This window comes from Leptonotus elevatus, chromosome 9, assembly GCF_054856555.1.
Source record: "Leptonotus elevatus isolate MCC_2025b chromosome 9, RoL_Lele_1.0, whole genome shotgun sequence".
In the NCBI taxonomy this organism is placed as follows: Eukaryota; Metazoa; Chordata; class Actinopteri; order Syngnathiformes; family Syngnathidae; genus Leptonotus; species Leptonotus elevatus.
This window is the reverse complement of record NC_141247.1, coordinates 14,801,504-14,828,683: the sequence shown is the minus strand read 5'-3', so window position 1 is coordinate 14,828,683 and position 27,180 is coordinate 14,801,504. Positions and strand designations below refer to the sequence as shown.

At 37.9% G+C, this 27,180-nt stretch overlaps 4 protein-coding genes and 1 pseudogene across 5 annotated transcripts in view; all 5 read left to right on the top strand.

Moving 5' to 3' along the window:
• The window catches only part of LOC147168507 (uncharacterized), a 118,313-nt pseudogene extending 107,205 nt beyond the window's left edge, over positions 1-11,108 (top strand). The window contains exons 13-31 of the transcript XR_015096017.1: positions 79-132; positions 228-287; positions 391-435; positions 815-892; positions 1,515-1,538; positions 3,160-3,204; positions 3,338-3,382; positions 3,467-3,547; positions 4,055-4,108; positions 4,389-4,463; positions 4,539-4,565; positions 4,642-4,701; positions 4,782-4,853; positions 4,940-4,966; positions 5,053-5,106; positions 6,128-6,214; positions 6,389-6,487; positions 7,493-7,531; positions 8,876-11,108. The product of XR_015096017.1 is annotated as an uncharacterized LOC147168507 (transcript). The remainder of the gene's footprint in view (positions 1-78; positions 133-227; positions 288-390; positions 436-814; positions 893-1,514; positions 1,539-3,159; positions 3,205-3,337; positions 3,383-3,466; positions 3,548-4,054; positions 4,109-4,388; positions 4,464-4,538; positions 4,566-4,641; positions 4,702-4,781; positions 4,854-4,939; positions 4,967-5,052; positions 5,107-6,127; positions 6,215-6,388; positions 6,488-7,492; positions 7,532-8,875) is intronic.
• Positions 11,109-12,690: 1,582 nt separating this feature from the next.
• On the top strand, positions 12,691-16,480 carry rack1 (receptor for activated C kinase 1). Its single transcript, XM_086085223.1, has 8 exons — positions 12,691-12,912; positions 13,338-13,509; positions 14,438-14,585; positions 15,164-15,259; positions 15,466-15,576; positions 15,725-15,865; positions 16,066-16,176; positions 16,372-16,480. Exons 1-8 carry the CDS (start codon positions 12,804-12,806, stop codon positions 16,435-16,437), a joined length of 954 nt encoding a protein of 317 aa, XP_085941349.1. The 5' UTR covers positions 12,691-12,803; the 3' UTR covers positions 16,438-16,480.
• Positions 16,481-16,989: 509 nt separating this feature from the next.
• On the top strand, positions 16,990-18,941 carry LOC147168505 (nucleoside diphosphate kinase 5-like). Its single transcript, XM_086085103.1, has 5 exons — positions 16,990-17,134; positions 17,216-17,412; positions 17,705-17,805; positions 17,963-18,081; positions 18,190-18,941. The coding sequence occupies exons 1-5, from the start codon at positions 17,009-17,011 to the stop codon at positions 18,271-18,273; spliced, it is 627 nt and encodes a 208-aa protein (XP_085941229.1). The 5' UTR covers positions 16,990-17,008; the 3' UTR covers positions 18,274-18,941.
• A 1,114-nt stretch (positions 18,942-20,055) lies between these two features.
• Positions 20,056-22,163, top strand: nme5 (NME/NM23 family member 5). The gene is made up of 5 exons (XM_086085122.1): positions 20,056-20,275; positions 20,789-20,985; positions 21,538-21,638; positions 21,723-21,835; positions 21,914-22,163. The coding sequence occupies exons 1-5, from the start codon at positions 20,132-20,134 to the stop codon at positions 21,995-21,997; spliced, it is 639 nt and encodes a 212-aa protein (XP_085941248.1). The 5' UTR covers positions 20,056-20,131; the 3' UTR covers positions 21,998-22,163.
• A 1,425-nt stretch (positions 22,164-23,588) lies between these two features.
• Positions 23,589-27,079, top strand: hnrnpaba (heterogeneous nuclear ribonucleoprotein A/Ba). The gene is made up of 9 exons (XM_086084674.1): positions 23,589-23,749; positions 24,140-24,321; positions 24,678-24,846; positions 24,935-25,093; positions 25,178-25,309; positions 25,386-25,482; positions 25,570-25,737; positions 25,842-25,924; positions 26,329-27,079. The coding sequence occupies exons 2-8, from the start codon at positions 24,155-24,157 to the stop codon at positions 25,907-25,909; spliced, it is 960 nt and encodes a 319-aa protein (XP_085940800.1). The 5' UTR covers positions 23,589-23,749; positions 24,140-24,154; the 3' UTR covers positions 25,910-25,924; positions 26,329-27,079.
• Positions 27,080-27,180: the final 101 nt, after the last annotated feature.

The window sequence follows — 27,180 nt, the reverse complement described above, 5'->3', positions numbered from 1 at the left end:
ACTTGTTCGAAATGCTTTCTCTTGATTGTGCAAGTTTTGTTTTTTGTAATACGCATATTGTTTATTTGTCACTTTCAGGGAGAAGATGGGGAACCTGGATATCCTGGACTACAGGGTCCTCCAGGGGCAAAGGTATGAGAGATCCAGAGATACTGCATCTTTTTCCCCCGCATTCTTTTCACCTGGCATATGCTGGACCACTTACGGGTTTACTGTGTGTGAAATAGGGTGAGCCGGGAATGGGAGAAAAAGGAGAGAGGGGCATGGATGGACTGCCAGGATTAATGGTAAAACATTGAAACAAACTCCAAAGCATGCATTAGAATTGTATTTTACTTTTTAGAACATTATGAGTATGTTTCTGTGTATTGAACCATTTTTGTCACACAGGGAGACAAAGGAGAAGTAGGAGACCAAGGCCTGCAAGGTCCCATGGTGAGTACATAACCCAAAAGAAGTTTAGCAAACCAATTTAGCATGAGATCCAAATTGCTCATTTGTTTCCTTCTCGAGGATCCACAAATGTATCATGTATGCCATAATACAGTACAGTGGTCCTCAAAGTATTGTTGTTCTTAACAAATAGATTATACTGGATTTTTTTTTTTTGTTAACATTTTACAGTTTAAATATTTAATTCAGTGCATCTTTTGAATACCACTTAAAACTTTGTGCCTACTTGATGTCCAATGAAGTAGCCCAAAGTCTTTGAACTTATTTTATTGTAGCTCTATTTTTTACATTATGCTGTGTGTTTTGTATTTTGGTGTCATGGTATGGTTTTGTTTTCATATTTTGTCATCTTTTTTTTTAGGGTTATCCTGGTGAAAAGGGCATTTCAGGCACTTCAGACATCATTGACTTCAATGGGAAGCTTCTTGACGCGTTCCAGGTGAGAAGACGCATTTTGGAATATGTCCTATCACGTTTGTGATACAATGGAGCCAACAAAGTAAAACGCTCCAAAAGTCATCTAATTTGGATATCTACGGAAGCGTATTGCTGCCACACCAAGAAAAAAAAACAAGAGCCATATCACGTTTTAACATGATAATTTTCACGTTTTTACATGATAAGTTTTATGTTTTAACATAATATTTATCATGTTAGAACGTAATATGACTCTTGTTTTTGTTTTGTTTTTCTTAATGTGGCAGCAATACGCTTCTGTAGATATCAAAAAAAATATTCTGGTGAAAAAATTTGCTTCAAAAGTCAAGCAAAATACAGTGTTCAAACTATCTTAATCCACGATAACAAAAAATCTTTAGTTCAGTGATCCTCTTGAGACTCCCTTTCCATTATTTCCAATCGGAAAAATCTCTTTTGAAACTTGGAATTAAAACAGAGTCCCATAATGCAATATGTTTAATTTTGGAGATTCCATTTTATATCCATGTATTATTTTTTGAAAGGCATCCCCTTATCATTCCATATTAAAGTCATTACTCATTAAAGACAACTAAAGGAGAAAAACAAGATAGTGATGCTGCATGATTTGTTTTGTTTCACAGGCCATCAACACAATCAGTATTTCGGTAATCTACAACAGTCTTTGCATGGTCTTTTGTGGTGTAAACAGTGACTAACACACACATAAAAAGATATCACACAGCATATGTAGACTCACATAGGCTTAAACGAGCACTGTTCTTTAACCAATATGCCCTTTGTCGCAAAACCCTTCATAAATGACACCATATTGAAAACGATTTTTATTGAATTTGTCTGCTGCTATAGCCATCTGGTGAGAACCGCGAAGCCCCTATCCATTAGAGCGGCGATTACAGACGCACGCTCAATCATGCAGAAACATCAACAGCCTTTGTCACGTTGTTTTGAGTGTGTTTTCATGCCATCTCGTGCCTCACAATATATCGAGCAGCATGGCGTTTCTGTGTTTGCGCTGTTCCCCATTACTCAGCTGGTGCACAATTTAAGGGAATGCTTAGCAAAGAACATCACGTCCCTGTCGGCTGCGTCCCCCTGCTACATGCTAATACCAGATGGTTATCTCTGCCGTGGTGTGTGTATTTAATTTAACAACAACTACTAACAGAGCTAGGTTCCCCTGAGCAATTCTGCCGAAGCAGCACGATATGGTTAGAAAATAGTCAGGGAACACGCGAACATGAGATATTATCAGAAGCCTTTCAAGAAGGAAGTAGCCTATCACTTGATACCATAACGCACATTCTCGGCTGGACTTATGGAAGCAGGAATGTGGTCGTATGACTTCACTTATTTGTGTGAAATATCTCAACAATAATGAACCTTCATGATTAAAAAAAAAAATATATATATATATATATATATATATATATATATGAAAATTCACTTCATACCATTCTTTCTCGATCGTTTGCATGGATCACCTTCCTTTTTTCCGTGATGGATGTTTGCAGATCAAATGCTGAGTTGTAAACAACCAATGGTTGCCATGGCTTTAATCGAAGACATAAATTAGATGGCAGACAGGAGAGAGGCATTTTACGCCTCGAGGAGGCAATATTGTTTACTTTTTTTATGACTTCAAGATGATTGAGTACTTCGGAGGGAAAAGTATTAAGTGTAGCATTGTGAATTTTTGTGGATTTAGGTGCCTGATTTAAGGGACTCCTCAAATGGCGTACAAATTGCTTCGGGATGACTATACAATAAATAGAATGCACTGGGATTCTTGTCATGTTTCATACACTAGCAATAATATTCACTTGCTCCTCCTGAGTCACAGTTGCAATTTGCAGTGATGTTGAAAAGCATTGTATTCAATTGAGAGGTGTTTCTAACAGTATTTGTGATGCCATATAGTCCATGATAAAGAATAGGAGAAACAAATTGAACCAACTCCGTGATGCACTGCAGCTTTACATCTGAGCAAAGTTCAACTACAATAAGATGAGATCAACTTTATTAGTCCCACATTAACATATTGCTAAATGGTTAGCTTCTGTGCTCCTTTAAAGGGGAGCACAGTGTGGACCTGGAGAAGAAAAAAAATCTGCAAACTATTCTCTTTAGTGTTTTCGTAGCTACTGGATGCAGTTAGCAATTTTACCCCTAACCAGCTAACAAGTTGAACACGGCAGGAAAAAAAAGGTTCAAAATAGTAAATAGCCAAAAGCATAACTAAACGTTTTTTGTTGCTTGTTTCACCAGGGTCCACCTGGACCACCTGGCCCCCCAGGTTTCCAAGGAGAAAAGGTATTGTAATATTATCATCATTATCATCGCCCAGATTTAACAATATGACTAATTACACTCTGGTCGCTTTATTATAGGCTGATGTTACTTTAGGTCATGTTCATTACTTAAGAATGTTTTTTTTATGTTTCAGGGGGAGCTTGGTTTACCTGGTCTAGCTGGGATGGATGGGGAGAAGGTGCGCAAAAGAAAGTTAGGAAATAATGTCTGTTGTTTTTGGCTGTTCACTATTACAAATCCGTATAATTTGTTTCCCCATCAGGGACCTAGAGGTGATGTGGGCGAAATAGGGCCACAAGGAGAAAGAGGAGAAAAGGGAGAGATGGGCCTTTCTGGGCCTGCGGTAAGTTGTGAGTGAGCAAATGCACATAGTAAATTAATTACAGTAATTTCTGGACTACAAGGCACACCTGATTATAAGCCACGCTAGCTAAATTTGGGGAATACTTGAGTTTGTTACACATATAAGTCGCACCCGACTAGAAGCTGCAGGTGTTTTAATGTTCCTGCTACTTTCTTTTCCATAATGAGGGCGCAAATTGTCTCTCTCTCTCGTTCTGTCTCTTCTACTGTATTTGGGCTCACTTGGTTTGTTTTGCTCTGCCTGACGCTCTTGCGCTTCCTTTATAGTGCGCCCCCTTGTGATCTGATGGATAAACCGCACCTTTTTATTAGCCGCAGGGAGGAATGCAAGTGAAAAAAAGTAGGGGCTTGTAGTCCAAATATTACTGTAGGTACACGTGCTCAACCTACTGATATCTATATCAGCAATTCTATTTTCCCAAAAAGAATAATGTTCTCATACTGAGTGATGTTTTTGTTGAGGTTCAATTTGGTCTTTGTCACAAAGGGCATGGATGGACAGAAAGGAGAAAAGGGTGACTGCAGACTGGACGACAACCTGGTCAGTGGACTTGATTTATTGTCACTGCTAAAGTGTCATTGATATTTTTAAATCTTTACTTAAAATGGAATTAAGATTCCCAAGAAGTTGAATGTTAATGTTGAGAGATGTTGTCAAAGCTTCTTAAATGTTAAAATATTGTATATCATACATGTCGCACATGCCACAAACGAGCCAAGTGTTTTCTCGCAATAGTGTACTTGAGTCTTTGACAGAACGATAAGGTAAAGAGATTAATGATGACAAGTCTTTTACTATCTACTTTAATTGATTCACTCAGGTTCAAATGATATCCCAGCCAGGCCCTCCTGGCCCACCAGGTCCACCAGGACTTGCTGGGTCACCTGGATCCATGGTGAGTACTCTTTTCATTATTGCAAAAAGCAGAAGATATTTAAGCAATCATAGATTCACATAAAATATTTTCCAGGGGCTGCATGGAATGCCTGGTCCGAAGGTAAGCATGCAACCTCTCAATTCAGTGGATGCTGTGCCATGTTGTTTGGTACTTAAGTTCCTGTGTTACAATGCAGGGGGAGCCAGGAGTTGGGATAAAGGGGGAGAGAGGAGACACGGGTTTTTCAGGACACAAAGTGAATAACGCCGCAAGCATATTGTTAAGAAAACAGACATATAGCAGCAATGATAATCTGCTTTTGTGCTATAATCGCAGGGATTGGACGGACTTCAGGGTTCACCTGGGTCTCCGGGCCTTGTGGGTCTTCCAGGGGCCAAAGGAGAAAAAGTAGGCAGTTGACCACATCCACAATTTGAACATCTATCATTGTAAAACTTCATACTAAGAAATGTATCATGTGAATCATCTCACAGGGTAGGCCAGGGGAAACCGGACTTGATGTGAGTGTCTAAGAATTTAAATGGGATCACTTCTAATTATCCCGCTCAGAAGCTGCACTCTGACCTCTTTGTTGATCTTTTCGCAGGGTTTCCCAGGCCTCATGGGAGAGAAAGGTGACAGGGGGGAACGAGGAGATAAGGTTGGTACAAAAAAAAAATCCAGAAATGTTTTCTTAAGGAGCAGAACCAGTGTTTTTTTTATTGGCACATTAATATTTCATACAACAGCACATACAGACATTACAACAATTCTCAAGACTTGTACGTGTCAGAGACGGGGAAGATGGAATTGAGGGTTGAGGGTAGGCCGTGATAGAACCCGGGTGAACAAGCAGCTCAGCAGTGCTGGGGACGTCACAGGGAAGAAATGCGCGATCCAACAAAGGCGATGAAAGCAGGATCGTGTATGCGTATGTTATTGTGGATGTGGATGTGTGCTAGTGTCCCCCGCAGATGCGCCAGGCATATCGTCTCATTGTCGTGGAGACCACCACCCAAGGTTTATCCCACAGCTGCACACAGCTAAATAACAGCAGTGATAATTAAAATAATCATTGTAATTTTTCTTTAATACAGTAGTTGATACACTATATGTAAAACATTTTTTACCAAAACTACATTTTTAGGTCTAAAATATATTATTGTTATCATTGAAAGTTATAAATAATGTATGTTTTACAGGGGGGAAATAATAAAGTCTGTTTGTTTTTTTTTTACATATATGCATAATTCACCGCATCAAATTTGAGCATAAAAAGAATAACTGGAATAGTCAAATGTTGAAAGCGCACTGAAATTCAAATCACACAAATGTTGTGATAAATTTGTAAAGCACTATACTGTATAAGTACACAGTAGGTGCTGATAATCATTCGTTTCTAGTTTGACCAGGTTTTGAAGTTTATTATTGTGGCTGTAATTTGCAACGGTGTTTCTAATATTTTAACTGTTGTACTGTTCTTCATTTAGCTATAGTTGAACAGGGGAAATGAGAGACAGTACCCCTCTGACAGCTTCAATCAAAATTTTAATCTTTGTAAAGGCATCATGTTGATGTAAATTAACTTGTACGTGATAAATCTTCTATGAATGTGTCAGGGTAAATAAATGTTGGTTGCTTTTAGTAACCCAGAGTGTGTGAACTGTTTTGTTTTCATCCAGGGTGACAGAGGAAGTGTTGGAAAGAGAGGACTGAAGGGTCAGAAGGGAGAACAGGGTCCTCCAGGCCTGGACCAACCCTGTCCTGTGGTACGACACCTCCGACCCATATTACTGACCACTACTTAATGTATCTGTTGTGTTTTACTTTCTTCCTGTTTCTCATGTATCTCTCCTACTGCTCAAATTCCAATTTTGCATTTTCTTCTTCTCTGTAAGTTTCTCCATCCAAGTTGTGAATGTGTAACCGACTCTTGCTAACAGGGTTGTGATGACAAAAAAGATCTCACTGTGAAAGGAGCACTTTCGTCTCCTCCACCTCTTCTTCTTCCTCCTTCCTCCCCTGTGGCTCCTTGTCCTGTGGTACAGTATTACTGCTCCTTCCGCCACTATACTTTGGCTATATGTGTGTGTTTATCTCATTTGTGTGTCTTTGTCGACTTCGTTGAACCCTGTTGTTTGCATGGTGACACTGATAAAGGTTAGTTATTCTTAGGGAAAAGCCTTTTGTTAAATAAACCAGAAGCAAAGCGAAAAACTTGGAACTTGAAAAATATAAAATACTGAAGATTGTTTTACATCGCACTCACGCAGAGGATACATTTTATATTGTACTTGTGTACAATGGATATAAAAATTGTGCAAACCCCAGTTTTAATGCCATTTTTTTGTCAAAATGAGATTTATATACATTTAGGTTTTTTTTAAATCCACTATAACCTGTACAAGTCAATTGAAAAATGCCACCAGTTCAAGTGCTGGCTGTGATTAACCCAAAAATAAATTACGTTTCCTGACTTGTTTTTCTTTCCAGCAGAAACGTTGTGCTTTCTTTGAACTTCCTTCCACCTTGACAAACTACAATCATTGGTTCCATCAAACAATAACACATTTTCACGCTTTAATTTGTGAGATATTAAGAGTGCTTTTGCAAAAATTTGAAAGCAAGGTTGAACATTTAGCCATAATTTCCAAAGGTATGTTTGACGTAAGCACAACACATCACCAAAAGAAAACCATACCAACAGTGAAAAATGGTGGCAGCGGCATCATCCTTTGTGGCTTTTCTTCATCTAGAACTGGGGCCTTAGTCAAGATGGAGGGAATTCTGAAAGGTTCCAAATACCATTCAGTGTTACTGTTAGCACAAAACCTTTTCGCTTCTGCTAGAAAAAATCGAGAGGACAAGCCCACTAGAACACATTCACTTTATTTGGTATTAACAGAGGCACTTTACAAAAGCCTTGCATTTGAACAGGGGTGTGTAGACTTTTAATATACACTCTAAAAATGCAGCAACATTTTAAATTCCTGTACGTTTTGTGGCTTGTTAATGAACATTTATCTGTTGTTGTTGTTACTCTGCAGGGACATGATGGACTGCCCATACCAGGCTGCTGGCACAAGGTAAGAAATCGAATAGTACATCAAGTTTACCATTAAACTGTTAGGCCTAATTACAACTAACTGGGATAATGACAAACCCCGTTTCAATTAAATTGGGACTTGTGTAAAACTTAAATGAAAACGGATTACAATGATTTGCAAATTGTTTTCAACCTATATTCGATTCACTCTAAAACAGTTGGTTCAAAATTAACCTAAATTGGGTCAAAAAGGATCTATCCAACTTGATGGGTTATTCAATGAAAATTTAAACGAACCGACCCAACTTTTTGAGTTCTTTAACCCAAAGAGTTGGGTCGGTTCCTTTCGGACCCAATTCAATCCAGTTATTCAATTGACCTAAAACGTTGGGTCAAATAAATAACCCACAAAACAACCCAAATAATTGGGTTGCTTTGTGGGTTATTAATTTAATTGGACTCAACATTTTGGGTTATATAAATCAAAAAGTTAGGTCGCTTTGTTTCTGACCCAATTCAATCGCGTTATTCAATTAACCCAAAAGTGCCAAATGAATAATGCACAAAACAACAAGAAAAAGGGCTTGCTTTGTGGTTTATTAATTTAATAACTCATAAAGTTGGATATTGTTTTTAGATGTTTGATTGTTTTGTATAATTTTATTGTAAATACCCCTATCCCAGCTTTTTGGAACATGTTGCAGAGTGAATATTAAAAGGAACAAAAGTGTATCAGTTTGAACATTAAACAGCTTGGCTTTGTAGAATATTCATTCAAATGACTATCAGTCGAAAAAATTAAGCAAATTACTGGATTGTTTTTCACATTTTATACAACATCACAACTTTTGGAAAATTCGGGTTTGTACACAGGGATAACATGCATACCAGTGTGTGTGCCTATAGTGCTAACATTTGCGCATTTCAATCAGTGAGTTTAAATCAAATCCATCGTAATGATAATGCGATTAACAATCAACTAATCAAGTATCCCCTCTATTCTTCTTTTGCAGTGATGACTATGACTAACCAGCAGCATGGAACCTGTACATATTGTTTTGGCATATATTGCAACTGATTACCAACGACTTTTCATTTGTATTTTTATTTTTTTATATAATATATTGAAACATGGACAACTCGGCAGTATTGTAAGAACTCAAGAAAACCATGTTGTCAACTAAGCAACCATTCTTTAACAGAAGAAAAAAACTGAACTGGAAGTGGGACTCTTTACAGGGCAATCCAGGTGCAGTGTGCTGAAGTCTAATTGCCTTACTAACCAAGTCTGACTTACTTGGCTTGATGGACGCTTGGATAGATCTCCGCAGTGGCTGATGAAGGAGTGTGCGTCACTCTTTTCATCCTCTCTGTTTTCTGAAAGGAGGAGATGGCCAGGCAGAAGCTTAAACGCAAGCGTCTTATTCAGCCATGAAGGCGAGCGGGAGAGCCTGTTGGGAAAAAGGACACATAAAGAGGCCTTTATGGAGCAGAACACGCCCTGCACACCCTTTGTGTCTTACTGAACAATTAAAACCTTCCAATATGGAAACTCTCCTGGAGGGTTCGACAAATCCACTTCCGCGATGCCCTGGAAGCTCTCGCTGATGATGTGGTGTGACGTCACTGGCAAATAGGGAAAGGATTTACAGCACGTTATGATTTTAGTCATCACTTGTTTGGCTATGTAGTGAAGATCTGCCCAAATTACATGCATAATCATAACCCATGTTGTGGATGAATATAATAGAAATAATAGCTTTTCAAGCACTCTTTTATAGGCTTTCCACTGTTTGTTTTTTCCATATGTGGCACATGGAAATGTGTGTTGTCATGTTACGTTTTGCATTCCTATGCATTGCCATGTTTATTGGCCGATTTGAAGGAGCCGTTACAGTATTCATAGTAAACCAATGCATCAGTCAATCAATTTCATCATTTTATGGGTTGAGTTTTAATTGTCTTGAACTGGCATTACCACGTGTAATTCAGTTTGACTGATCATGGTCATCTAATCCCAGATGAAGACATTTTTGTTCTTTCTTGCTGCTGATTTAAATGTTTGTTCTTTGTATGATTTATTTTTGGAGTCATTTAAACTGATGACTGACCGACTAAATTATTTTATTTTGGTCAACTGTCTACCAACTTTTTTTGTTTGGAATTCAGTTGTATTTAGTAATCCTACACTGGCTTTGAATGCCGTTAATGTTTCCATCTTGTGGGCCGTGTTTGAATTGTCATGAAAAAGTTTTAGTCCAAGCGGTCAAAGGACTTATTGGTGTATTTTTGTCTTTGCTACACATGTACATGGCCTGAATAATTTGTTTACTTCGCTGGACTTATATATTTGTCAAGTTTCTTTAAATGTTTCACAATGATTTAAAGATACAGGAAAAATACAATTATTTTTGCTACATGTACACAAAACAGAGATGACACCAATGGAACTACATTATTGTGAACGGAAAACTACATTTCACGTTCTTTAAGAACATCAGTAAACCAGTAATTTTGGAAATTGTTCACTTTTAGTTGATTATACAGAATTACTATGCAGGTGTGATATTTCCCAATTCCTTGTGTACTGCAATAGATGGCAAATAGGAAGTTCAAATACTAGTTGGATTATTTTTATTAGTACAAATTTGACTGCAGTTTGTTCAAAATAAAATGGATAGATGACCTACTTGTTCTGGCTTATCTGACTTAATTATCAATATTCAAGCATTGAAATGTCACCAAAGCAAGTAATACAAGCTTTATACATGTGCCAAAGTTCTATACTAATGCACCAACAACAAAATCATAGAAGGGTTTGTAGATTCAAGTGAGTCTACTTGTGCATAAACATTCATGTATGTAGTTTTATTTGAAAGGTTTTCTTAACATGACAAGCTTCCCGTAAGATAACATCAGAAATGTTAACTCAAGCCAGTTTACAGTCACTGTAAAGCATAAAGTGTTGCCTTTTGACTGGAAGTTGCGTGGTTATCTTACAATTAACATAGGACTGGGCTTTCTTTTGCAGGTTCTATCAGTTTTAAGCCTTAACAGAGTCAGTAACTAGCACAATGTCTAGATTGTTTGGTGTTGTAGCCAATAATATCACAGTATTAGCTTGACTTTGTGAGAATGTTTGTTTGTGTATTTGGTTGTAAATGAATTAAGCTATTTTTGTAATTGTTGTTGAAATATATTTTTAATTTGGGTCAATTTAACGTGGCTGAAATAAAGTATGGTTTTATGCTTGCCTTGTATCTTGTATCATGCACATTTCAATTGATTTAACATAAATGGACATGTTTTGCCTCCAGCCTTAACCTGCAGCTGCAGCCATTGTTTGGGTTCAAGCAGGGAAAATGTGTGAGTGTGTTAAGAAACTAAGATATATTATTTTATATGCTGTATTCTCACACAAATATACAATGACAAGGACATCAAAGGTAAATGTTGATCTCAATTTTCCAAATTTATTCGAATTATAGTTGCAAACAGTTTTGATATGTCTCTGTAACTGATTAAAAAGTCAATAACAGCTTACACAATAGTTTGATCTTTACAACTTCATCATAAAAAAGTGACATTAACATTTTCCTGAATTGTTTACATCAACTCTGACCACTCAGTTTTTAGTATCAAATAAAGTTGGTGTGGAAACTATTATTTTTGGTGTTTTGTTTGTTTGTGGCTGTCAGTTATTCATGTGTCAAAATTGGGACTTCGTTTGATCAATCCGTTTGTCTGTCCACCACCATTTTCGTGTGCAGATCAGTTTGATCACTGTATTTGAGATTTCAACAGGTCATCTTTTGTTGATGAAGTTATATAATTTTAAAACATTTTATCCATTTGGTGAAATGTAGAAGACTTTTCCAGTAATTGTACCAAAAATGTGTTTGCAGCATTTCACATTGGTAGCAAAAAGAAATTGAAATAAATAAATGCATTCAGTAAAGTGAGAAAAATTATAACTACACATCTCCCACTTCCTCCTTGCATAATTATCTGTACCATGATGTATTTTTTTTTATTAATTCAAGTGGGAGTACATTTTAATATGTTATCCTAATTCATTAGTTATCAAACTTTTTTTCACCGAGTACCACCTTTAAAAAAAAAAGGCTCTCGACATTAAACATTAAAATACAGTAGCCTAAGTGATCATAAAAAAACTGAGGTTTTACCCCTTATAAATGTATGTACATATATATATTTATAAATATATGTGTATATGTATGTATATATGTGTATATATATATGTGTATGTATATGTATATATATATATATATGTGTGTGTGTATATATATATGTGTGTGTATATATATGTGTGTGTATATATATATGTATATATATATATGTATGTGTGTATATATATATATGTGTGTATATATATATATACATATATATGTGTGTATATATATGTATACATATATATATATATATGTATATATATATGTATATATATATGTATATATATATATGTGTGTATATATATGTATATATATATATGTGTGTATATATATATATATATATATATGTATGTATATATGCATGTATATATATGTATATATGTATGTATATATATATGTATTTATATATATGTATATATATATATGTATATATATATATGTATATATGTGTATATATATATATATATATATATATATATATATATATATATATATATATATATATATATATATATGATCAAAGAATGTGTCTAAATGGTCCAATTAATGTATGGTACATACATAATAAATCAAAAATTGCACCTACATAAATGCTTTAAAACGAACAGTTCCATATGTATTGTACATAAAAGGTAAATACAACAGAACAATTTTATATAAATATTTGATATCAATGATTCCCAACCACTAGTCCGAAAATTATTAAAACACTTCTTTGTTTTTTCTATCTATCGATGCCAGCAACGCAAACAAATGCTCTACCACTAGCTGGCAGTAAAGTACAAATAATCTGTGTGTCATTCATACAAGTCCCAATTTTCACTTAAAACGTCAAATACCCTTTATTTACCACAATAAATCGCACTTAAATTAAATATTACATTTTGTCAGTCAAGTGCGTGAATAATAATCCTTGTTTACTGTCGCTGGTTGCTTATCTCCAAACGCTACGTCCACATTTCCCAGAATCCTTTGCTGCCTTCTCACCCCTCATAGTTTTTGCATCCGGGTCTCAACTTCCTTTTTCTCCGTGCCTAGATGCAATGAGGACCTAGGTAAACTTAGACCTCTGAAAATCTGATTCCATCCTCGTTGAAGGCATCACCGATCGACGCCAAAATGACCGAGCAGATGACAGTGAGGGGGACCCTTAAGGGGCACAATGGATGGGTCACCCAGATCGCTACTACGCCTCAATATCCCGACATGATTCTGTCGGCGTCCCGAGGTGAGGTTCCCCCGCCGGTTTCGCCAACATGGCTGCCTTAGCATTAGGCGGCTAACGAGTTGGCTGTCTTAGCGTTAAAAAAAGCACAATGCCGTTGGGAGTGGGTGTAAAACGTACTCTACCATTAATTGTAAGGCAATACAGTGTCTAGTTAGTCAGCCTGACAGGTGGGCAGACGTGAGGAAAGCGTTTTTTAGCCGCGTTGCTAACACTAACTAGTGCAACCCGTAACGAGCTGTAAAATGAAGGATTGGCGAGATAAGAAATTTGACGCTACCACAAGAGGAACATGGAACGTTTAAAATCAAAAGTTTAGAGATGTTGATCTCACTTTAGCATTTCAAGCTAATATTCTTCCAGTGTACTGCCTGAGTAAAAATGTTAATCTATTTATTCTGAATACTTCTTATATTGCTTCCTCACAGACAAGACCATCATCATGTGGAAACTGACCCGTGATGAAACCAACTATGGCATCCCCCAGCGATGCTTGAAGGGCCACTCTCACTTTGTTAGTGATGTGGTCATCTCATCTGACGGCCAGTTTGCACTTTCTGGATCCTGGGATGGCACCCTCCGCCTGTGGGACCTTGCCAAGTAAATACAAGATGTTAAGACATGTGGCTTGTGTGATTAGAGGAATATACGGAACCAGTGATCGTGTTTGTGTCTATTGCACGGATTATATGCTACATTAAGGGATGTACTTTAAACCTTCAGCCTGTCTGTAAAGTTATTTCTAAGATGTAATTGTATCGACTGATCAGTTTATCTGCAACATTTTAAAATGGGTTTTGCTTTCTAACTTATGGAAACGCTCCTTTAAAAAAATTCTTGCAAGATAAATGTACAATTTTTTTTAATTTACTTTACAACTGTACCTCACATCTGATTAGATTGACCGTTACATATTTAGTAAAATTTCCTTTTGGAACAATTATTGCTTAAAAAGTAGGGATGTTCAATACAACTTTAACTTCCAGGCAATTACCTCTACAAATACTAAATTCTTGAGTAGTCACTTTAAACCACTAGTACTTTTGATAAATAAAATTTTCCCCAAAATAACAATTACACATCATTTATAAGATGTATCAATCCCATCCATAAAAGTGCATGGCAATTAATGACATGTTTCTGTTCTTCTAATTTCAAATTTGTAGTTCTTGATCATCAGATAGCTACAAGTATCGATCACATTCATGAGTACCGATACCTTGATATAGGGTTTGGTATCGGCCTGATACGGATACCTGGTATCTGTACTCGCCTATCCTTAGCTTTAAAGTCTAGGGATGTTCGATTTGATTTTTTGCAGAAACCACTTTTAATACATACAATTTTAATTTCCCCCCAAAGGATGACAGCTGATTAAAGAAATTAGTTGTATATCTCAATATAGCATTTCCTTAAATTTACTATTAACAGCTCAGCTTTATTTTATAATGTACTTTAAATAGGGCCTGGTATCGGTAGTTGCACATCCCTATTATTATCTTTATCAATTGTTGTGACATCTCCACAGTGGCATGACCACCCGGCAGTTTGTTGGACATACCAAGGACGTCCTGAGTGTGGCGTTTTCTGCCGATAACCGGCAGATTGTGTCAGGATCTCGGGACAAGACCATCAAACTGTGGAACACGCTCGGAATCTGCAAGTACACTATCCAGGTGGGCGGCCAAAATGGAATCTTTGCAGTCAAATGAAAAACTGGGTTAGGCTGATTGGAAGCTTCCCGGGTTAGTGACTTGTGTACCACACACCTCCATTAGTTCTATTAGTATTTTTAATCATCCAAATAATTTTGTATCCAATGAATTGTTGGGATACTGGACTCTATGCACGCATCGTTTCTGCATTTGCCACTGAGGCATGCTAACCTCCGGTCGCTAGTTTAACGCAAAGCAATACAATCAAACTCTTTTCAAATATATTCACAGAGGTAAAATTCACAATGACATTTCCATCTTGAAAAGCACCAGCTCCGAGCTATTGAATATACAGATTACAAAAATAAAAATTATTTTTTTCCTCCAGATGGTCTCCCTGTAGCTTAGAATAAAGAGAAACTGGAAGCTCGCCCGCCTCCTGAAACGCGTCATGACCTGCCGTGCATAAGGTCCATTGGTAGAATTATGAAAATATGCCATAGCTGCTGCCTTACTGACAAGGTGTAATTTCAATAATGTTGTCATAAGTGATCAAGATTGTTCCAGCTGAAGACGTCCTGTTCTTTTTGCCCTTTCAGGATGAAGGCCATTCCGAGTGGGTGTCTTGCGTGCGTTTCTCTCCCAACAGCAGCAACCCCATTATTGTGTCTTGTGGCTGGGACAAGATGGTCAAGGTATGCTCTTCCTTACAGACTGCTCATCAAAAATGCATATTTGTATATTTGCCTGTGTCCAGTGATTATAAAACAAATTTTGCATGTATTATCTTAGTTTCATACACTGATGAAATACTTTTAGTATGAGGGCACAACGCTGTGCAGCATCGTATTAATTGTGTTTGTGTCCTTCATATTAGTGACTATTGTTTTTTTGCTCAAAGGTGTGGAACCTTGCCAACTGCAAGCTCAAGACAAACCACATCGGCCACACTGGTTACCTGAACACAGTGACAGTCTCTCCTGATGGCTCCCTGTGTGCATCTGGTGGAAAGGTAAACACAATACCAGGTTGAGGCACCGCTTGCGGGGTTCAACAGTGAAGACGTTTTTACGCTAATCTGCATTTCAGTCATGGTCAAAAAGGAGGCTTCTGAGTGTCTAAGTACAATGAATGCAGTATGTTTGTCTTGTCCTCTTCAGGATGGTCAGGCCATGCTGTGGGACCTGAACGAGGGCAAGCACCTCTACACCCTGGACAGCGGTGCCACCATCAATGCCCTCTGCTTCAGCCCCAACCGTTACTGGCTGTGCGCAGCCACTGGTCCCAGTATCAAGATCTGGGTAAAACTATTTCTAAATGCTCTAGAAGCCATGCTGGCTGTATTTAGCGTTGCTGTATCTGACGGTGATGAAACTTCCAATGCCAACTGTAATTATTTGATGATAAAGAGGCTGTTTCTGAGTCATTAAAAAAAAAAAATCTGCTTTTCTCCTTGTCCAACTGCTGTTGTTACTGACTCGGGTTATCCCCATTTCTGCAGGATCTGGAAGGCAAGATTATTGTGGATGAGCTGAGACAGGAGGTGATCAGCACAAACTGCAAGGCCGAACCCCCACAGTGCACCTCTCTGGCCTGGTCTGCTGATGGACAGGTACGTGCTCGGTTCAGTACAGATGTGTTAAAAGTGAGTGTTCCCCAGTGATTATTCCCATTCACTTCAAACTCTGATGTTCACTGGTGACAGTCCTGCAAATATGAGGGGTCAAATGTTTGTTTTTTTAGTTGATATGGTAACATAATTTTAGATTCATATTAACATGTTTCTTCCCCCCCCCCCTTTGTACAGACCCTGTTTGCTGGCTACACTGACAACCAGATCAGAGTGTGGCAGGTTACTATTGGAACCCGCTAAGAACTTTTCATCAAAGTAACTTTGAATAAACTGTTTGAAAGAATCTGTGTGTATGGGTTTCATGCTCTGTCCAAAACGTATCCTGACATGAATATCACTATCTTATATTTGATACAATGTATTGTACAAATGTACCAAAATGCTGCTGTTATAAACAGCAGTTCGGAATTTAACCAATATTGTCCGATCGTTAGAGCTACATTTAAGGTTTTGATGGATAAGCATTTTTTTCCGGGTATTGTGATGTACTATAAAATTCATTGTCTCTGTCTAGTTGTCTTGACTCTTGAGTGTTTCGTGTTCGCTATTGTCCTCTAGATGGCAGTGCTTTTGCAATAGAGCCGTGCGGCTCAGGTTATATGAACACACAATTGTCTGCTAACCAAATAAGTCATTAATGTAAATGTAATTTAAAGCATTAGTGAAAATCAAACGTGGTGGCCCGCAGGGCTGAGTGCTCGTTTTGTCCTGAGGGGCTTGCGGTACAATGTTTACCGTATCCTAGCAACGTCATGAACGGAGCTCCCTACCAAAAAGGTTGAACGGGCGCTTATTCGTCATTTGGTGTAACATGGACCCTGCTTCGTTTCCTCGTATTCGTGTGGAAAGAACTTTGGCGCTCATTAAGCCGGATGCAATTCATAAAAGTGAAGAGATTGAGGACATCATTCTGAGAAACGGTTTTTCTATTTTGCAGGTATGTTCAATGTTGAAAGCATTGTCAACAATTGCGTGCGCATTGCAAGATTTGTCTTAACAATTTATCTCTGGCATGCAGAAAAGAAACGTGCAGATGACTCCAGAACAGTGCAGTGATTTCTATGCAGAACATTATGGAAAACACAACTTTCCCAGCTTGACTGCCTACATGAGCTCTGGTCCAACCATTGCCTTGACTCTGGCCCGAGACAATGCGGTAGCCCACTGGAAATCAATTATTGGACCTGCTAAGATCACAAAAACTCAAATAGAATGGTGAGCTCCATGAAGCAGTACATTTCAATACCCATTTAACATAACTTTTGGTTTGTTTTTGCTAGCCATACTATGCTAACCTTGTAAATGTGCACAAAGACCTATTTTCTCCACAACTTGCTTGGCAAAAGAGAAGTGCTCCATTTTGGATTAGAAAGTTCACGTTCAGCTGATGAAATATATTTCTTCCCTTAAATTTTATTAATATTAGTTTTACGTTAATTCTGTCCACCAGTCTCTAATGAGTGTCGATCTATCTTCCTGTGAATGTGAATTTTGATTTTTCTCGTAGCCTTCGAGCAAAATATGGCACGTCTGATCTGCAGAACGCGCTACATGGCAGCGAGTCATTTCAGGCTGCTGCCCGAGAGATCAAATTTATGTTCCCCAACAGTAAGATGCTTACACACACACACACACACACACACACACACACACACACCCACACACACACACACACACACACATACACACACACACACACACACACACACAATTGTTTGGTTTGACATGCAACATTTGCACAACCTATAATTATGTCCATATGCAGCTCTGATCGAGGCCTTTCCCACAAAAGAAGAAACTGAAGAATACCTGGGTCGATATGTGAAAGAAACACTTGTACAAGGACTCACTGAGCTCTGCAAACACAAACCACTGAACCCGTGTGTAAGTAATTCATTTTATTTTAATATTCAAGACAGGCAGATTCATTAAACACCAGTTACGAATAATGACCTCAGGTTCCTAAAACCTTAACATTGTGTCCTTCAATAGGTTTGGCTTGCTGACTGGCTCATCAAAAACAATCCAAATGGGCCTCAAATATGTAACGAAGCTTTTGTACAAGAAGCAAAATGACGGATGAAAAAGGATAACACAGCAGATATTTCAAAGTTGAACTAGTGACCAAGAAGTTGTTCAAATTTCACAACAATGGGAATTCATGTACTGTCAGCGGAATGAATTTGTTCCATGTCAAACTATTGGCCGACCACATATAACTTTACTAACCGTACAGGCAAGGTTTCAAGTAACATTTTAACATTTTGGACTGTCATAAAGAAAGTTAAACACTGCAAAAATACTTTTTGGAGTAGTGACATTTTTTTTTAAGTTTTGCTTTATGAATTGCTCCTTTAGATGAGATATTTAAAATGTTTCCAACTGTATGATTTGTAGTTCTATTGTTTATACAGTAACTCAAAATGTGTGTATGTCTAGACGGTGTTTTCATGTATAGCAGTAGATCTAAAGTAATTTACTAGTAATCAAGGTAAAAAAAAAAAAGTGAGACCTCAAACTGCTTCTTAAAATGAATCCCTTTTTCAGGTCTTGCTCTGCTTGTTCTGACACCTTTAGAAAATGTTGGTGAACATCCACCATAATAAAACGATCTATTCATGCTTGTTTTTGTCAATGAATACGGTTAACCTGTTAAAAATCAACGCTGTGATTATCATTGAGTTATAGCATTGCTGACAAAACAGTAGGACTATAAATGTGCATGTGTGCATGTGACTATTATTGAATCACTTCTGAAAAAAAAAAAGTGAAAAATAAGAAATAAATTGTTTATCAAATGAAATTCTGGAAATCTATCAATACAATTTTATTTTGTGGCCTTTCTGACCATGCATGTGATCTTCTCAACTACTTTTATCCTTAATGTGTGTTCTGCTAGCATAGCAGCTGTACGTTTATGTTTATGAGTATGAGCTTCACTCATACCCTCTGGAAGTTGTTGCTAATGTCACCAATAATTGTTTCAAGGGGTTTCTTTGTGGCTCTCAAATTGTCTCCGCCGTCAATCATTTTCCTTGGTCTAGCTGTTTGATGGCTATCATTTGTTTTTAATGTACCAATGTTTGTGTTTATGCATTCATTTTTTATCCTCTCCCAGGTTCAAAATGGTTTGTTAAAAATATACTTCACTGGTGTCATGTTTTTAAATTCCAAACTAGTATCAATGTAGTTTGGCAAAATCCCAATTCTGAAACTAAGCATATAAATACAATGCTATTTATTATAATTAGTGGGGCAGTATTATGAAAAATAGATGGGCTCAAATAAAAAGTCTAGCAAGCACAATTGAAATATAAGCTGTTGTGTTTTCCTTCATCTTGTGAACTTAAATGTTTTAGTCTGCAGCCCTAATTTAAAAAAAAAAGAAGGTGAATTTCAACCCTAACCCACTAATTAAAAAAAAAAAGATGGCATCTACTGTTCTAATACTTTTGAGGTGGGGCTTATGTTTGGCGCAAATTCAGTTGAAGCTATATCCAATACAGTGCAGTGCATTCTTTCATCAAATTACTTAACCCAGCCAATTTGCATGCATTTCTAAAATCCTAAACACCATCCAGAACTCCAATTTTGAGTTCATAAAATCGCAGAAAATTGAGTTTATCCACAGAATCTAATGAATGAAGTAATTGAAATACTTATCTGTTCTTCAAAACAACCCCATCGTGAAATGGAGAAGTGGCACTTATCTTTAGCCATGGCACACTGCGTTGTGTGATTCATTAAAGTAATCTCGTCATGTTCATATTCTGACGTCATCAAATCCGCTACCAGTCCAACTACCGCGTGATGTCATAAAGTACCTTTATCCCTATTTGCAAACTGTTAAAGCGTTCATACTGCTATCAGAATGCAAAAATAAAATTGAAGACAAGAAAAATAAAATAAAAAAATAAAATAAAACATTTAGAACATGGAAGAAACGGGTACGGCGGAAGAATTTCAATTCCCTCGTATTTATGTAGAAAGAACTTTGGCGATCATTAAACCGAATGCCATTCACAAAAGTGAAGAGATAGAGGATATCATCCTGACGTCGGGCTTCACAATTTTACAGGTTGGTCCAGTCAAAAATGTACATGCATGTCTTTGTATTACCAGAAGGGGGCGTCTTGTGTAAGAAAACGCTAATAATGCGTGTTCTTCACTGTCAGTTCAAAATGTGAATATCCAAAAAGATATTTTCATTAACTGAAAACTCTTTATAGCCCAAAAGTCAACTGGAATAGGCTGCTGCTCACTCATCACCCTAATGGAGATAGATAAGCAGTTAAAAAAATTAAAATAAAAACAAATAAAAGGGATGGACTTATTATACTATTATCGTTCTTTTCGATTGGTTGCAAAAAGCCACATGGTTGTACCTTCAAAAAAAAATAATAATGGAAAAAAAACTTTAACTGATAGAGCCTTATAGTGATGGTGGCTAACATACACATGAAGAGGAAAATGTGTCCTTACCTTAAGAGTGAATTTCAAGTGTTATTGCATAGATCACTCAGTCAAAAGTTAGTTAGTTAAACTTTCTATAAACATTTCACTGACATGCCCAATTATTCATCCCTGGCAGAGGAGAAAACTTCAACTAAGTCCAGAACAGTGCAGTGACTTCTACACGGAACATCATGGAAAACTAACCTTTCCCAAATTGACAGCGTACATGAGCTCTGGTCCAATCATTGCTTTGACTCTGGCTCGGGACAACGCAATAGCCCATTGGAAGGCCCTCATTGGACCTATTAAGGCAGCAGAAACTCATCCAGAAAGGTATGTTCTATTTGAAGCGTAGTTGTTTTGTTTTGGCGGGATTGTATCTCGGGCATAAGGTACAAAAGATGGCTGTTGTTAGAACAGACTTAGCCAGTAGAAAGTATTTGTTCTTACATTAAACGTTTTCTCACCGATGTAAACAGCTATTTCAAAACATGACTAGATATTTGATTCAATTTCCTTGAATGACAAAGGGTTAAATAACAATGCATTGTTATGTTATTTTATGAAATATATTTTTCACTTGAATGGGACTTGTTTTTTTATGGTGCTCTATTATTAGAATTCACAAATATGTACAATATAAATTAAGATACAATTACAATATATATTGTTGTTTTTGGAATGTTGGGTTAGAAAGTAGCTTACTCTGAGATAAACAAAAACCACGCAAGCACGGGGAGAACATGAAAGGTATGAAGGTGCTATTAGTACTGCGACTTGCCCAGCCACCATTTAAAATTAAATTGAAAAAAGTAACACGTCTTTTTATATGAATTATACAAGTTATTGACATTATTTTAAAATATTTGCAAATTGTTCCCCCAGCCTTCGAGCCAAATATGCCACATCTGAGCTGGAAAACGCTCTCCATGGCAGCGAGTCATTTCATGTGGCAGAGCGAGAGATCAAATTCATGTTCCCAAACAGTAAGAAACACATCCACACTTGCGTGCTGTTGTTTGCATTAAATTCAAAAAGCGACACTGAAATACTATTTTGCGTGTGTGTAGCTCTAACTGTTCCCACAAGAGAGGAAACAGAAGAATACCTGAGTCGATATGTCAACCAAACTTTGCTACAAGGACTCACTGAGCTCTGCAAGCACAAACCACTCAACCCTTGTGTAAGTAAAGTCACCCACATGTATTCATCACTACTGGATTTAATTGTTTACATGTACCCCCTATTAACCTTTCAATAGGTTTGGCTTGCTGAGTGGCTCATCAAAAACAACCCAAACAAACCTCAAATATGTGATGGAGCTGTTGTGGAAGGAGCAGAATGACATCAGGGAGAAGAGCGAAGAATAATATGATGATGCAATAAAATATGAATATTTAATAACATTCTTCTAGCTTCTAGTGCACGTGATTGAATAGTTTATTTTTTATAAAACAGGCTAAATCAATCACGCAATCTGATTCCAGTTATATGTGTTAAGTATTTCAAAATTTCAAAGAGTATCCCACTATTTTGAAATTGAAGGATCAAAATGAAACTGTGATGTGAATTTAGCACACTACTAAAAAAAAAGGGGGCGACGGTAAACTTCCCTTGAAAATGCAAACAACATTCATATTCTTGTCTAGTTTTTTCCCCTCGTTTTAATACTTTGTGAAAACAACACATTTACATGTCAACCAATAGCAAAGCTATAAAAAGTCTTAACAACTGGATAGAGGCAAAGTAGCATCAAATGTGAGACCACCTTTACAGATGTAGGCTATAATTTCACAGGGCAAGGGATTTGTAGAGTGAAATAAATTACACAATGGAGTGGGGTTTGTATAAAACAGTTCAGTATGCAAAAGATCACTGAAATGAAATCATCAAGATGTCTATCTTCCAGTGTCTTAAACTTATATTTTATTTTATTAATATGGTAGTTTAGTTTCAAGGAAAATAGTTATCACATTAGTAGATGTGTAAATATGTTAAAATTGCTCGTGACATCCATCCATTCATTCATTTTCTGAACCGCTTATTCTCAGTACCACAAATTTGAAGATTAAAAAGCTTGTATAATATATTTTGTAAATAATTTAGAAAATTACTTAATTTATTTTGTAATGGACGCAATATTGATACAGTTAAAGTCACGTTTTCTTCCGTATGTCCTCAAAGTGACATTTCTATTCAAAATTTGCCTCTTGGAGAGAAATCATTTAGTCTTTTAAAAACGTTTCTAATTACGTCTACGTCACAGACATGAAAGAGGTTGTTGCGTAAAGACGTTCACAGTGCTTGCTTGTACTGATACGATTTCAACGCACACAAACTAGCGTCTACGCTACACGTGCGACGCACGTTTCCAGATCTATAGAGCACTTTCGAAGGTATGTTGTTAAAAAATATTATTTGGGGTAGAAACGATGCTGGTGTACCCGGGTTTGCTATGGAGATGTTAAGCCTTTCGTAGAAGTGAGCATGTGTTATCTAGTGTACAGGTTCAGCTCGAAAAGTAACACATCTGTGAGTGCGCTTCTTCTAATATGGCCGAGTGGACGATACTCAAAATGTCGCCGACAGATGTAGTTGCCACAGATGCAAAGAAAACATGAAACCACTCCGGCTTTCACTTCCTGTTGCTAGGAGGAGCAGCCATCTTGGAGTTGCCGTCTCATTCATGGGCGGGCCGATGACAAACACAATTTTAGTTTGGGACATGATAAGTCAGTAACAAGTACCATGCGATTATTGTCCAGACGTGAGGACCGTGGTCAGAATAGACTGAACAGAATCCCGCATCCACATATTATAATATATACCATGTTCGTGTCATTTTGCGTGATAGTTATGAAAAGAAGTCACCGCGTACTTGATTGGCCAGTCTTGTGATTGGCAGCAATGATTGGCCAATCGGGTTACGTCTCTATCTGAAAGCCGCCCCCCCCCCCCCCCTCCTTCCCCACCGGCTCTAGAAAAACCAACCACGAGTCGTCGTCGTGTGGGAGAATCCATCTTAGAGAGCACCCAGGTTTCATATTTAGCGGATCTGCGTAGTTTACTTTACATTTTGACAATTTCCACCGAACAAGTAAGTAGATTTTTCGAAAGCATTACGTTTTACTATTGCTGTAATGTTAGTAGTTGATGTGAAAATACGGTAATTGCTAGGCCCCGCGATGCGGCTTGTGCGGCCTAACTGCGCGTTACGTAACTGTTAATATGAATAGAACATTCGATTGTGTTTTATATTCTTGAAACTGATGTTCTGCCTAATGTGTTTCATAAATGCGGTAAACATGGTAGTAATTATGCCGTGCAAACAAATGGCAGTGTAACTGACCGTTAAGTTGAAGGAAAACCGTGCCGGTCAAAATGGTGGGAAATGCGTGTGCATTAGCAAATGGCTACTAGTTTGCATGCCAAATTATGAAACCCGCTCGGCGTACTTTAAGTTTTTTTTTGCCTTGTGTGTGTTAAGGTGTATTATCACAACATGGCTGAAATCGAGCAACAGTACATGGAGACATCCGAAAACGGCCACGAAGTCGATGACTTTAGTGAAGCCGGCCAGGCCGAAGCGATCGCTGGGGCCGACGATTCTCAGAACGGCGGCTCGGAGGGTGGTCAAATCGACGCAAGTAAAGGCGAAGAAGATGCAGGGTGAGTATTAAAATATAATCTTGAATTTATTTATTTGGTCACTTAGGTCCGTTGCCGTGTTTCTTTGTTCAATCGGCCTTTGTTGGCGCCATGTGCAGTGTGAGTGGGGGATGGGCGCAGTGCGCAAGGCTAAGCCATCACGAAATGTTTTAGCAGAACTGCATACGAGATCCTCCATGATTATATCACCTTTACAATTATTAGCTAATAAAACCAACCATGTACTTGTGTAAACGGATGTTCTCCAACAGTGTATGCTCACTATTACCATCCCCCCCCCAAGCCACACTGAGCGTCAAAGTAGCCCTAGTGGGGGGCGCCTGCATCAAATGACCCAATTTTTCTCTTGCATTTAGGAAAATGTTTGTTGGTGGCCTTAGCTGGGACACAACCAAGAAGGATCTTAAAGATTACTTCTCCAAGTTTGGCGAGGTGTCAGACTGCACCATCAAAATTGACCAGCAAACGGGCAGGTCCCGAGGATTTGGTTTCATTCTTTTCAAAGATGCAGTCAGCGTAGATAAGGTCAGTGGTGGTCACAATAAAGTTGAATTGGTTTGCACACTTGATGCATGCAATATGTTCTGACCCCCCTCCTCCTCTTTTTTTTTAGGTTCTTGACCAGAAAGAACACAGGCTGGATGGGCGACAGATTGACCCTAAGAAAGCTATGGCCATGAAGAAAGATCCAGTCAAGAAAATCTTTGTAGGGGGGCTTAACCCAGACACGGCAAAGGAGGTTATTGAGGACTACTTCAAAGCATATGGAGAGGTAGGATATTACATTGATACTGCCACACAATAGAATTAGCTGATGAAATCCAAAAGTCCTAATTTTTGCCTTATTTTTAAATAGATTGAGACAATTGAGCTTCCCCAAGATCCAAAGAGTGAAAAGAGGAGGGGTTTTGTATTCATCACCTTTCAAGATGAGACTCATGTCAAAAAAGTCATGGAGAAAAAGTATCACACAGTTGGTGGGAGCAAGGTGCGCAAATATCGTTTTTCTTTCACGTCTAATGGCGCTGCCTCTGATTTACCGATGGTTGTGTGTTGTGTTTCAGTGTGAAATTAAAATAGCCCAACCCAAAGAGGTGTACCAGCAGCAGCAGTATGGCGCTCGCGGAGGATACGGCGGTGCGCGTGGCAGGGGCCGTGGAGGTAAGTGCTTATCCAAGAAAGGATTATTTGCAGGTCTGTGCTTTTATGTAGAAGAGTTGGAACCATGGCTACATTTTGTTTTTCTAGGCCAGGGCCAGAACTGGAATCAAGGCGGTTACTATAACAACTGGGGCCAAGGTGGTTACAACCAGAACTATGGAGGCTACGGACAGCAAAACTATGGAGGATATGGCGGCTATGGAGGATATGACTACTCTGCTGGTTATTACGGCTATGGGGGTGGCTACGATTACAGTAAGCGATAAGCGCCCCCGACGGAAAGCGCGAATGGGAGAAGCTTATTTTCTTGGTCCTCCATGTTGTACAGAACTCAAGTCCCTTTTTCTCTTGTCCTCCAGACCAGGGCAATACAAGCTATGGGAAAACTCCAAGACGTGGCCACCCGAGTAGCTACAAGCCATACTGATCACACGTAGTGCAGGTATGCATTTTTGCATCATCCGTGGTAGTATGAGACTATAGCTCCTCTTACCATTGGTGCCTTCTTGATTCCCCCCCAAAGACCTCCATCTATTCAAATTCCATTCCAACATTGTGGTGGGGTCTAGTGTAGATTGTTTGATGGGGTCTGGATCCATTCCACCTATCATCTTAAGATGCATCCCTACAAACACTACTTGATCGATAAGGGTTGAGCTGGTGGTGGTTGAGAATAGGACGTTTCACCTTGGTGTAATTGCTTCCGGTTTTGTTCACCCCCGAAAAGTCTTTGTTCATTCACTGACTTGTTTATTAACTCATTCATGCACCTGTTTGTCTTTCTGTAACTGCTTTCCACGTTTGGTTTATTCTCAGTAACGTTAAGCAACGTGTTTTTCTCTTAAGGTCTAACGTAAATAAGAAAAGAGATCCATGGTCTGACCACAGCGAACATGGGCTCTGGCTTTTCCTTTGGAGTTGGCAGAAATTTGGACTCATGCTCCATTTGTACAGATCAAGTGAGGAATTGGGGAAGCAAATGTCACTTTTCCACTTTTTATTTTATATTGTTTTGTGTCCATTTACATTTCCAGTGATGGAAGTGTTATTTTTACTGTACTTTTTGGTACCTTTTTGAATCTAATGTTATTGTTATGGTTGTATTTTTACATGTCTACTGGATTTACAAACCGGAGCAAGAGCTTTTAAAGCTCACAAATAAAACAATTTAGTTTTTTTTCTTTTCTTTTTTTCTTTTTTCAGTGTTTCTAGAATCTTTAGTTGTGTACTCCCGTGCTGACTGTTGGATGCAAGTTGCATGGCTTCGGATGTGGGGTGAGACAAATTCAAGGGATTGAAACTAATCAAAGGGTAAATTTGTAAGCATGTTAAAAGAATTTGCAGATGGCCTAGTAGAGTAAGACAACCAGCATTTGTTTTTTGTTTTTTTTGTTGTGTTCTTTTGTTTCATTTTATTTTTGGTTTTATGGAGATCTTCCCCGATCGTGTCTGCAATTTTAAGTGGCTTTACTAGTGTAATACAACTCAACGCAAGCCTGTTAAATGTAAGAGGGTACCCCCTCTCTCTCACTGGATACTCATTCCTCTAGTGTCTTGGGCAAATTGGTAGAAATAAACTTTTGGTTTATATTACAAATGGATCTATTTGTTATTATTTGTAAAGTTAATGTTAAATGTCTTGTACTGTTAAATGGCTTGCTCGATATACCCGGAGTAATCATCGCGGCGGATGCCTCT

Coding starts and splice junctions, on each gene's coding strand:
- rack1 (XM_086085223.1), top strand. CDS start 12,804: ATGACCGAGCAGATGACAGTGAGGGGGACCCTTAAGGGGCACAATGGA. Junction 13,510..14,437: donor CGCCTGTGGGACCTTGCCAA/GTAAATACAAGA, acceptor ACATCTCCACAG/TGGCATGACCACCCGGCAGT. Junction 15,577..15,724: donor TGTGTGCATCTGGTGGAAAG/GTAAACACAATA, acceptor TGTCCTCTTCAG/GATGGTCAGGCCATGCTGTG.
- LOC147168505 (XM_086085103.1), top strand. CDS start 17,009: ATGGACCCTGCTTCGTTTCCTCGTATTCGTGTGGAAAGAACTTTGGCG. Junction 17,135..17,215: donor ACGGTTTTTCTATTTTGCAG/GTATGTTCAATG, acceptor TCTGGCATGCAG/AAAAGAAACGTGCAGATGAC. Junction 18,082..18,189: donor ACAAACCACTGAACCCGTGT/GTAAGTAATTCA, acceptor GTCCTTCAATAG/GTTTGGCTTGCTGACTGGCT.
- nme5 (XM_086085122.1), top strand. CDS start 20,132: ATGGAAGAAACGGGTACGGCGGAAGAATTTCAATTCCCTCGTATTTAT. Junction 20,986..21,537: donor GCAGAAACTCATCCAGAAAG/GTATGTTCTATT, acceptor TTGTTCCCCCAG/CCTTCGAGCCAAATATGCCA. Junction 21,639..21,722: donor CAAATTCATGTTCCCAAACA/GTAAGAAACACA, acceptor GCGTGTGTGTAG/CTCTAACTGTTCCCACAAGA.
- hnrnpaba (XM_086084674.1), top strand. CDS start 24,155: ATGGCTGAAATCGAGCAACAGTACATGGAGACATCCGAAAACGGCCAC. Junction 24,322..24,677: donor AAAGGCGAAGAAGATGCAGG/GTGAGTATTAAA, acceptor TCTTGCATTTAG/GAAAATGTTTGTTGGTGGCC. Junction 25,738..25,841: donor TGGGGGTGGCTACGATTACA/GTAAGCGATAAG, acceptor CTTGTCCTCCAG/ACCAGGGCAATACAAGCTAT.